The 12,224-nt window shown below is 37.2% G+C and overlaps 1 protein-coding gene and 1 long non-coding RNA gene across 2 annotated transcripts in view; one reads left to right on the forward strand and one right to left on the reverse strand.

The window, feature by feature from the left end:
• Window positions 1–2,775: 2,775 nt before the first annotated feature.
• The window catches only part of LOC109403665 (myosin light chain kinase 2, skeletal/cardiac muscle), an 83,001-nt gene continuing 73,552 nt past the window's right edge, over window positions 2,776–12,224 (forward strand). Inside the window, exons 1-2 of the mRNA XM_062853309.1 lie at window positions 2,776–3,038; window positions 3,353–3,904. Coding sequence (XP_062709293.1) covers window positions 3,871–3,904 — 34 coding nt within the window. The 5' untranslated portion in view covers window positions 2,776–3,038; window positions 3,353–3,870. The remainder of the gene's footprint in view (window positions 3,039–3,352; window positions 3,905–12,224) is intronic.
• LOC134287298 (uncharacterized) lies at window positions 8,555–10,516 on the reverse strand. Its single transcript, XR_009997199.1, has 2 exons — window positions 9,541–10,516; window positions 8,555–9,095 (listed from the first exon to the last, which is right to left on the reverse strand). It is a non-coding gene; the product is annotated as an uncharacterized LOC134287298 (long non-coding RNA).

Below are 12,224 nucleotides of genomic sequence, written 5' to 3' on the forward strand. Positions count from 1 at the left end.
TTAATTGACTTACATTACAATTACAACTTTATTTACCTGAACAGCGCTGAAAAAAATCTTTATTTTATTAAGTTGAAGTTAAAATCAAGCAAATAAAACATGGAAACAAATGGTATATTAGTAGTAAAAAAAAAACAAAATACAAAAATAAAACAAAACACAGAAAAGTAAACCAAATTTTGATCTTGTAATTTTCCTGCATTTAAACCAAGCTGGAAAATTACGAAGACAAAATTGGTTATGGTAGATCTTACGCCGTAACGCACCATTATAAGGTGATCTACCCACGTTACGGGTAACCCTCTATTTGACACTACTGTGGCGAAACTGATATTTAATGTATCTTAATTAGTATCTCTCTTATACATATTCTTGAACAAAACCGAGCAAACAGAACGGACTGTAAACATTTACGAAAACTCGTTATCTTACACCAGATATTTTACTAGTGTTTTTGAAAAGGGTTCTCCTACTGGTGGGATATTGAAATACAATTTCAAAAATATTTTTTATACAGAAAGAACAAATCAGGAATATATCTGTGTATTTTCAAATGTAGTCAGCTTTTCAAAGTAAATGCGAATAATGAAAAGCCAGTATATATTGGAGAAACTTCTATTGTCAAATAAGTCAATATGCAACAGTCATTACTCGGTGTTGATGGAAATCAACGCTGAATTCGTAGAAAAAAATCAAAATAGCTACTAGTAATAAGTTTGAAATTTTCAAACAATGTGTGATAGCTCCCATCCAAAACGTGTTCTGAAATTCGTCTGAAACATCATGATTTTGATTGAAAATTCCATGAAAAAACACGCCCATGAATTAAAAACAAAACTTTCTCATCAAGTAAAAAACGGTTCTTCTCATAATCTCTTATAAAAGTTACTTTATATGTAGTTTCTTAACATGTATAATGTTAGATCTCCATAATAGAAAATTCATATAGCAGTCTTATTTGTGTTTTTTTTTTTGGAATTTTGACGAAAAGTCCTCATAAACATAAAAAAATCTGTAAAATGTAGTCGATCTCAAAACAGACATTTTTCAATAATCCTAGAAACAACAAAATTTGAAATGTTAGGGATTTTTAATGATTCAGTTGACATTCTGGACTAGTAAAAAAAATCGCCCCCTTTTTAGTATTCTCGCCCCCCAATTTTGGGTTTTTACATTTTCGCCCCCTTCGGACTGAAATTCGCCCCCTGGGGGGCGATTTCGCCCACTTTGAGAATCACCGATCTAGCTGAAGTCAGAAGGACAACAGTGCCCAGGCTGCACTACCAGCTAAGCACACAACTCTTAGCTGGCGGTCTTTGTCATCGCTTGACCCGTGGAAGCATGAGGTAGGAACTTGTGAGGACCAGAGCTATATTGGACGCTCTCCTTATCGACTCACCGTTTTGCAGCCCAATGTGCACTAACCTGCTTTAGGAGACGGTCCTCAACTTTACACTACCTGGACTTGGGCCGTTCGGGTGTCTGTTGATCAGATTGCCCTCCCATTGCTTAGAAAAGAAAAAAGGGAGTCTCAGGGGATTCTAGTGGACTCACTGAATGTTTCAGAGAGGTTAAAATAGATTTCAGGGGTGTTTTAAAGGTATGCCGGATTCCACGGAATTTCAGGATCATTTAGGGGCGTTTCAGGGAGTCTCAGGGGAATCCCGGTGAGTTTCTTGGGTGGTTCGGGTGCGTTCCAGGAGGTGTTATGAGCATTCTATGGGATTTCATTAGCGTTTCAGGGGGCTCCAAAAGGTCCCAGGTCCAACCATTTTCTATGTGCTTTGTAAATTATACCACTGGGTTTGCGTTCTGGCTTGAATTGTTAAAGTGATGACGTTTCTTTACTATAAATAGATCCGCGAAGATAAATCCGTTGTACCCAAACGAACTGTCAAAATCTGTATCTAAACGAGTATGACGTCATAAATCCAATAGCATCAACGAGGCGGATGTCATCATATTCAAACATCGCACTCTAGATACATAGTTTTTACACGCTTAAAACATTTCACTCAACGTTATCCGCGTATCTATGTTTACTCTATTATCTATAGTTTTTCCTATGCATGATTTTTGAGGATGCATAGCATGCCGAATTGAAAGGATGCATAGCATACAGGGGCGTTTTAGGGATGTTTCAGAGGGTCTCATGGGGTCTCAGTGGCGTTTCAGGGGATCTCAGAAAGGTACAGGGGCGTTTCAGGTACAGCCCTGGAGCTCCCTTTTTTCATTTCTTTTTATTCATGAATATTAACTACAGCTAATTCTTCACAGACCTGAAGATCCCTGAATCTTGGAACTTCCCTTAAAACTCTTCAGATGCCTCTGAAACGACAATATTAAACCCCTCTGAAGCCCCCTGAATCCTCCTGGAATGACTCTGAAACGCACTCAAAATTTCATGACTTACTTAATTCTCTAAATTTCCCCTCGACTCCCTCAAAGCATCAATAAAACCCCCTGGAAACTTCTTCTTTTAGGCTCCCCTGAAAATCCAAGTAAGTAAGAGAACTTCAATTTGAGATACCTCAGCAAGTATGCAAATTAGTATGGCTCATAGATATCGCATACCCTTACCGCGATGGTGTCCAAACCCTGTTTCCAAATCTTCATCGATTCAGTAACCAACCTAAACACGCGAAGCGGTGAAGTACAACATTCCGAAGAAACACGGCGAAATACAAATCTGACCACTGGGATTAGAAGGCCTCGGTCATTTGCTTAGTAAATCATCATCATTTTCATCATCATCATCCTGCGAATATTCGCGCCTGGCCTGCTATACCAGCTAAAACAGATCGCCACCGCGCCCATATGCGCGCGATCGAAAGTGAGTGCGAGCACCATCAGAGAATACGATCTTCGTCCGTATAGGACCAAGAGCGGAGTGGAAATTTCTGCTCAAAAATAAATCCAAGAAAAATCTGCGCGCCGACTTTCTTCGTCAGTCGTGTGAACGGCACTCTCCGCCGCTTATTTGCCATTCGCACGTTAATCACGGCAGACGCAATTCGAGTGGACGTCGCGATTCTACGGTTTAATATCTGCGCGGTTGTGTTCACATTCACAAGATCGGACCAGACAGACGGTTGGATCGTTGATCGTTGGCGACAAATTTCCTCGCTCTGCTGAATGCACGCTCAAGATCAAACCAATTTATCACGGGTTCTGCTGAGATTTGTGCGGATCAGATTCTGCTGGGTGGCTGGCGGCACTCGCCATCGTCGCAGTGCGTGCCGAACCTTCTAACCAGGAAGACGAAGACTATACCTACTGCAGTTGTGTACGAAGATGATCGCGAGCCATTAGATCAGCAGTGCAGATCGGTGAAAGTGATCCGTTGTTTCAGGAAGCTGAGCTGTGACCATCAACATTCGGTGAGATTGCGGATTTGAGGATCATTCGTGGATGCCAAAAAAGGCATTAATTTTTCTGTGAAGTGTAGTGGGAATCCGATCGTACGGTTGATCAGCTCCGTGAAACGTTACAAGGGTCCAATACATGTGAGCGCCGAATTTGTTCACAAAAAAGACAATAAAAGTCGACAAAATTTACGACGCCTCCTCAATGATCAACAACAGTCGAAGAAGAAAGGCAAATTGTTCAAAAATGAGAAAATAACTTCAGTGGCGACGACGCGGACGACCAAGAATTCTGATCTGTCTGTCCTGGCGGAAAAACGCGATCGGGTGGTGTTGAAAAGTGAAAAGTGACCTTAGCAGGCAGGCAGTGCTGGGGAAAATTACGAGTTACGCGTGAGGTCGTCGAGAAGAAAGAACGAACGCACAGAGAGCGTTCGCAGAGAGAAACCAATACAACAACAACAATCGCCGCCATAGATAGTAAACAATCCCCGGGAGGTTCAAGATGTTCAAGGTCGACGAAAACTATCCCACTCAAGGTAAGATGGGCTGGGCATTTCTAGCGCTAGTACGGACGGGTTTAATTGGTGTGAAATAGTTTCATTGATTGCGCTTTTATATGGGTAGTTAGTGCGCGTTGGATGAGGTGTAGCGAATCGAGTTTCTCCATGGGGCGGCTATCGGTAATTAGAGAACGAAATTGAGCTGAAACGAGCTGAGATGGCGAGTGCCTAATTGGACACGGAGACGAAAATGACAGGTTTAATATTCTGAAGTGTGTACAGATTCATTTCTGTTTGGGTTTAAGCAAAATTTCCTGTTCCTGTTGGAACAAGTGTAACACTTTTATTTCTTACTCTCTTGCTTCATTCACTTATCAATTAAGTTTTCGTATTTTGAAAAATTGATCAATTTCATAATTTTTAACTGAAGAGCACGATTTTCTTGGGAACTACCATTATTTTTCCAGATTTTAGATCGTTATCACATACCTACAGTGTATCAAACAATTGTCCGTACAGCAATTTTTTGGTCAAAATAATTTTTCATTCAAATGTTTATAACTTTTTTATACGTCAATCAAAAACGCTGAAATTTTGACCAATCATAAACCATATATTGCAGCTCCATTGGTAAAATTTTGAGCGAGATCGAATAAGTTTTCTGAAAGTTATAGAACTTTTAGTAAAACTTATAGGATTTTTGAACACATTTTTAAAACATTATATCTCAAAATGTAGTCGATGAAACTGTTTCAATATTTTTTGTGTTACAGCTTATACCTAAGGCTTTCATATGCAGCTTCGTTTGAGGATTTATATTCACTACAAAAAACATGAAAAATCTCTATATATTCAGAGTATTATTTGGAAATTTATCATATTTTGATCAATAAAAGTGCCAAGTGTTTTCAACTTTTTTAAATTCTCTTAATTTAATATTTTTATACAGGACCTACTAAACAACATATGAAGAGTAGGTCCTATGCATTTTTCGTTCAGTTAATGCACTTTTATTGGTAGAAAACGTTTGGCAGATTATATGTTCAAAATATGGTAATTTTTTAAATACCGTCAACTACCGTAAGCAAATTTTTCATATTTTTGGTAGTAAATATAAAACCTCAAACGAAGCTGCATATGAAAGCCTTAGTTATAAGCTGTAACACAAAAAAGATTGAAAAAGTTTCATCGACTACATATTGAGATAGAATGTTTTAAAAATGTGTTCAAAAATCTTATAAGTTTTAGTAAAAGTTCTATAACTTTCAGAAAACTTATTCGATCTCGCTCAAAATTTTACCAATAGAGCAGTAATATATGATTCATGATTGGTCAAAATTTCAGCGGTTTTGATTGACGTATAAAAAAGTTATAAACATTTGATGGAAAAATTATTTTGGCAAAAAATTTGCTGTACGGACAATTGTTTGATACACTGTATAATCAATTTCAAAGAGATGTTCAAATATCAAGGTATCAGTTTTTGACAGCTGAACAACTGTTTGATGACAGCTCCATCCATAGATTTATGATAGATTTCTAAAAATGATAAAAACCTAACAATCTTACAATCTCTCAATTCCTCTTAAATGATTTCTCCAATAAATTGATTATTATTTCCATTGGCGTAGCTAGGGGGGGCTCCAGGGGTGCCTGGCACCCCCTAGAACAAATTCGGCACCCCCTAGAATTTTTCCTTGACAGTCACCTAAAAGTTAAAACTTCACACAATAATTCCAATATTTATGAATCGCACATTTGAACAAAACTTAAGCACACACGGAATTACTTACACCAGTTGTACGTTTTGGCGTTTTGGATATTGGTAGGAACAATCAACAGACTTATCCATGCATTGCTCCAGAAATAACTCTATCCATTTATACAGTGATTTCTCCAGGTTTCCTTTATGGATTCCTCCCGATATTTCTTCAATAAACTTCCCTTAGCTTTCTCTAGGCAGTCCTGATGGGGTTGTACATACTAGAAAATTCTGCAGAGATTGATCCAGTAATTTCTCCTAGGATTTATTTGGAAATTTTTACTATGATACTTCTCGGAATTATCCTATAGGGATTCCTCTAAAAATTTATATTGGGATTCCTTCATGAATTCCCGGTGGGATTATTCAAGACAATCTTCCTGGGATTTTTCCAGAAGTTCCTCCGGTGATTTTTCCAGGAATTCCTATGGAGATTTTATTCAGAGATTCTACCAGAAATTCTTCATGGAATTCTTCCAAGAGCTTATATTGGCCTTCCTCCGGAAATTGGCTTTTTAGAGGTGTTGAGCCGAAATCCAAATTTTCATGAATTTTGTATCCCGGGGACCTATTCAAAAATTCAATTGAAGTTTGTATGGAGGCGATTTGTCGAATCACCCATCGTTCCATTTTGTACTGGGCGGAGCTGTCAAGCTGTTGCCCAGCTGTCAAAATGTGTCACAAACCCAATTGTGGCTAGGATTCCTCAAGCAACACCTACTGCGTTTCTTCCAGCAATTTCTCTTAGAACTCCTTCAAAAATTCTCACTATGGTACCTTCAGGAAATCTACTAGGGAATTTCTTCCGAAAAATCTCACTGGGATTTTTCTGAAAAGCCCTTCGGTGATTACTCCAGAGATTTCTCCAAGGATTTATCCAGGACTTCCCCCAGAGGTTCTTCCAGAAATTCCATAGGGGATTTCTCCAAGAACTTCTATTGACCTTTCTCCATAAATTCCAGCTGGAATTCTCCAAGCAATATCCATTAGGACTCCTTTAGAAATACTTCTAGAAATTTCTCCTGGCATACTAACTTGCTGCAATACTTTCGGGAAGTCTTCCAGAGATTCCTCCGATTCTTTCAAGGAGAACTGTAGGCATTCCTCCAGGCATTTGTTAGAGGAACTTCTCGTAGGATACCCCCGGCATTCCTCCTGATTCTAGGATTTCTATAGAAATTACTTCTATGATATCTCCCGGAATTCTTCTTCCAGAAATTCCAAGTGTGGTACTTCAGAAATTATGCTACGGATTCTCCTGGATTATCCTTTCCCTTGGCTTCTTTGCTGGTTTTTTTTTTTCAGGAAAGCTTCCTGGAATTCTTGCAGAAATTCCTTCGGTTGTTCAACCAGGGATTTCTCCAAAGGTTCCTTCAGAAATTCCTCATGGAGTTCCTGCAGAAAATCCTTCTGGCCTTTCTCAAAGAATACCTCAACAACTCCTCCTGCGGTTCTTCCACGTACAGAAATTCTTCTAGTGATTCCTATACGAATTTATCCTAGCATTATGGATGGAATTCTTCCGGGAAATCTTCCTAAGATTCCGTCAGAAATTCCTCCTGTGATTCCTTTAGGACCTTCTCTATAGATTCTTCCAGAATACTTCTACCGATTCTTGCAGGAACTTCTGTAGATATTCCAAGGATTATTTTCTTTGGATTCCCCCAAGCATTCCTGGAGGGGTTTGTCTAGAAATTCCTGTTTTTTTATAGAATTTCTCCAGGGATTCCTTAAAAAACTAGCTGGGATTATTCAGAGCAATCTCCCTAGTAGCCTTGCACAAGTACCTTCGATATTTCCTCCTTGAAATCTTAAAGGATTTTTTTACTGGGATTTCTTCAAATATTTCTCATTAGATTTCTCCAGGAACTCCTCTTGACTTTCATCCAGGAATTCCTCCTGGGATTCCATAAGCAATTCCTTCTGCTTCTAATGTTTCAGGAATGCATCCTAGGCCTCCACCAGAAATTTTTACTGTGATACTTGCAGCAATCCCTCTAGGAATTTCTCCTGGCATTCTTGCTGGGATTCTTCTAGGCAGTTTTCCTCGGATACTTCCAGAAATGTCTTTAATTCTCCAGGGATTTTTCTAAAGACTCATCCAGGAAGTCCTCTTGAGTTTTTATTCATGGATTACTCTAGAAATTAATCATGGTATTACTCCTGGACAGTGGTGGGCACGCTTGTCGTTAACCGTTAACGCATTTCGGATGAGCATTTGCATCAATTTTCGCCAAGGTCACTTAAAAGTTCACTTCAAATGTTCTCCAATCTGCAAGTGAGGTATATCTTTTTACTGAGGTGAAAAAAGATTAATTTGAACTTAAAGTTTTCGAGTTATTGAGTGGCAAACGCAATTTAACTGTCAACGAATAGTTGTCATTAATCGTCAACCGTTAAATTGCGTTCGTCTCTTAATAACTCGAAAACTAAAAGTTCAAATTGATTTTTTTCCACATCAATAGAAAGGTACACATCACTTGCAGATTGGAGAACATTAATAGTGAACTTTTATGTGACCTTTGCGGAAATAGAGGCAAATGTTCGTCTGAAATGTGTTAACGGTTAACGGTAAGCGTATCCACCTCTGCTCTTAGAACACCTCTTGGCCTTCCTCAAGGAATTCCAGCTGAAGGAATCCCAAAAGAAATCACTAGAAAAATCCCTAAACAAATTTCGGAAATAGTTGAAATTTCCAGAAAAATCCTAGGAGGTGCTACCTGAGAGAGAGGAGACAGCTGGCTTCGATTGCGTGCTACTTAATGTCAAGGAGGACCTGTCACAAACTGTCACCGCGAACCGAGCTGAAAATCGCACATTGATGGTGTGGAGTGGCCAAATATACAAAATATCTTATTAAAATTCCGCTCCGTTTGTTGTGATTGAAAATGATATAATATTAATGATCAGTTTTCCTCGACCAGCGCAACGAATCCATTTATTTTCCATGCTCTGTCGCTACAAACTCAATATGCAAATCATTTTTGACCAATTATATGTTTTCAAACCATTGTGCGGCGCACAAAGTTGAAAAAAGAAGTAAGAAGAAGACATGTAAACATCGTGGCTGTCAGTGAGCTGTCTCCTCTCTCTCAGTTTCGAACGACTTTCCCGCATAGAAAAATACGATCAATGGAATCGTTCATATTATAAGATATTTGTTCGTGGAATAATTACAACAAAAGTTATAATAGTTTAATGATTGGACGATTAAAGATGAAAATTTTGCATTATTCAGTATGTTTCAAGAATCATACCACTTTTCATGATGATTCATCCAATGGTACATTAATAATTTTTAATAATATGGTTTTGCACGCTCCGCAAATAACGATAGTTTTGGCGAGTTATTTTTCAACATCCAATCACTGCCACACTTTTGAAATGGGTTAAATGGTCAATTTGTGTTTCTGTGTCGTTATAATCGTCGGAAAGCAGCACTTTTGAGTTCTAGCTTTTAGATCACTGTACAGGTCGGACTCGATTATCCGGGGGTTCAATTAACCGGGGGCCCGATTATCCGGGGCTCGATTATCCGGGAAAAATGGCTCGATTATCCGGGGAAAAGTTTGTTTTTGCTTTGTTTACAAATTTTTAGATTACATTATGTCAACAAATGTGATAAACATCAAATACAACACCTGTAAGTAGGATTTAGCCTATTTAAAAATTGTATTTATTTTTTCACATTTTTCAGCTAAAATTTCATTTTCAAAAAACATGGTCGTAATAATACTAGACGTTGAGTTTATGCACTACAACGTTATGTATGTTAGCTTCTATGTTTAACGAACAGTTTTTGATTGAAGAACATCAAAAATAAAAGAAAAGAAGCATGGCTCGATTATCCGGGTGATTCGATTATCCGGGGTGAAATAATTTTGGAGTCACCCGGATAATCGAGTCCGACCTGTAGTAAGAAACTACTTTTGGAGACCGCCGTGCACCAGCCTTTGACTAATATCACTGGATAATTCTCATGGAAACTCACCTTCATTGGCTGCCACAGCATGCGAGGGGACCAAAAGAAGATTGGTCGTTGATAGTGGGAGGTTTCTTATTACGCTTAGTAATTATCCTACCCCAGCTTCTTTTATTTTAATCTCACCTATCCACTTCTCCAGGTGAAGAACTTTCACGCATTTGAGCCACTCGCGAGCACTGATCCGATTTAGAGTAGGAAGTAGACACCGCGCGAGAAGCAGTGAAAGCAACCTCGGGAATCACACGCTTCGATTCCCAATTCAACAAAATAAGTACAAAAAAACCGCAAAAGTAAACAATGATTCACGTAATCGTAGACAAATTTGACAGTGCCCGGCAAATGCCCGCAGGGGTGTGCTAGCTTTTTTCTCAGTCGGCAAAACAGATTTGGTGAAATATTTCCGTTTTGTTTTTATTATTCGCTGTATCATAATGTTGATGATAAAGCGATCATAACATGTATGATTCCACAAAAATTTTGTTCGGGAAAAATGGCATTTTTGAATGGTAACGATACTTAACAACCCATTCGGTCTATCATCGAAACACCGAAAATGATAACTGCTATCATGAATACGATATGTCGTATCATCTATGTATCATCCAGTTTACGATAACACGTATGATCAGAAAATGATACACTGTTAAATTAGTGTATGATACCGTTTTATTCGGGTTGTACTCGCCAGACCGCAGTATGACCATAACTTTGAGCGTTCGTTCGGCATGGTTGTTTTGTTTTTGAAAATTTCTACGGTAGTTTCATTGGAATTTAATCTGCTATTTTTTGGATTTTTTCTATAATTTCAATGGCTATTCCTAATTTTTTCAGCATTTTTTTTCAGTTTTTTTACAATTTTTTTCAGGCAATTTTATTGTGATCATATTTTTATTCCTTAATGATTATATTCTTTCAGAGGTGAATGAACGGTTATGTTTAAAGCCTCTCTAATAAAATAAATAAATAAATAATAATGATTATATTGTATTTATATTATTTGCTTCCAAAAATTGCTGAATTGGAAACTCATAAATTCTCAACTGGGTTTGCTCAAAGAAAACCATATAAATCTCACGAATAACTTCCTGAAAAATCCCAAACAAATTACCGGAAAAAATCCATCAACATTACCTTAGAACTTTCAAAGTAGTTGTCAAAAGAATTCATATAAGAATTACCAGAGAAAAACGTGAAGAAAATATTAGGGCTTTTTAAAAAATTTTCCGAAATCATCAGAATAATTTCTGAAAAAAATAAGAAAGAATTCGAAAAGTAATTGCCATAGAATCATCGTGCAAGAATTTTGAAGAACCGCCAAAGATTTTTTTTAAATAAGTTCCCGAAGGAAATCTTTAAGAAATTTGCCGGATCAATTTCCAAAGAAATTACCGAAGAAATACCCAAAAGTAATAATCGAAGTTTCCAAAATTTGCAAAGGAATTGCTGATGGAATTCCCAAATAAATCTTCAATGCAAGTAACATCGGAACTGCCGAAGGTATTCCGAAACCATCTGCTGCAGGAATCCCTTTCACAATTACTGAAGAAATGTAGAAGAAATTGTCTAAAGAATTTTCATTAAAATTATGGAAACGATGTATTAAAGAACTTCGAATGGAACTGACGATGAAATTTTCAGAGGATGCGTGAAGGTGTTTAGTATCAAATAAATTCTTAAATAAATTGTCGAAAGAGAACCAAAGATATTACTGAAGAAATTTGCCAAATCCAAAGGAATTACTGAGAGATTTACAAAAGAAATCTTAAATAAAATAAATTGAAAAACAATTACCGGAAATATTCCCTGAGGAATTACCAAAAGAATGTTTTGCCAAAAACACAAAATTCTTGTGTACCAAAAATTAACGAAACTGAAATTTTTACTGATTACTACAATGTTAGCTTTACGTAAGTCAAAAATTCAGCTTTATACAGCATTTCGTTCACCAGATATACGAAGATCGTCGAAATCGGAATTTGGTGCGAGCATCAGAATCCCGAAGAGAATAATCGAAGTTCGCTCGTACCAAATTTCGGGTTTCAACTAAATTGATAATATGTTCGTGAAGCTTCAGAACGGAACTCAGGATAATCGAGTTTAAATTTTGTAGTTTTAAGAATCATACTCACAATTTCTCTAAAGTATTTTCATGTCCATGTGGTAGTGTTCAACGAATGAAACAAAAACGCTATCGCCATTAATGCAAAAATTTATCCTGATTTTGCAATTTAAAGTATTTATAACTCTTACAATTGTTCTTGAAAACTATTTTTATAAGGATTCTTATCATGCAATAAAGCAAAGAGGATTTCACGATAAATACAAATTAACGGAAATTTGGGGATGTTTCGTAGTTTCAGAGATTTACATTTCCAATAATTGCTCTGAAAATGTATTCTTACGGACCTGATTGTTTTCAATCCACAAAAAAGGGTTCAAACTAAAAATACAAAATACGCAATCGAGTTTTTAAACCTCATATGACGGGATAGTGTTAAATCAGTACAACGGTTCGATTTTTTTTTCAAAGCTGTTCTTTAAAATATAGCGCGTTTCAATTTGCGGGTTAATTTTCCCCGCATCGCAGTATATCATTATGCAAAGAAATT

Source organism: Aedes albopictus, chromosome 2 (assembly GCF_035046485.1).
Source record: "Aedes albopictus strain Foshan chromosome 2, AalbF5, whole genome shotgun sequence".
Lineage (NCBI taxonomy): Eukaryota > Metazoa > Arthropoda > Insecta > Diptera > Culicidae > Aedes > Aedes albopictus.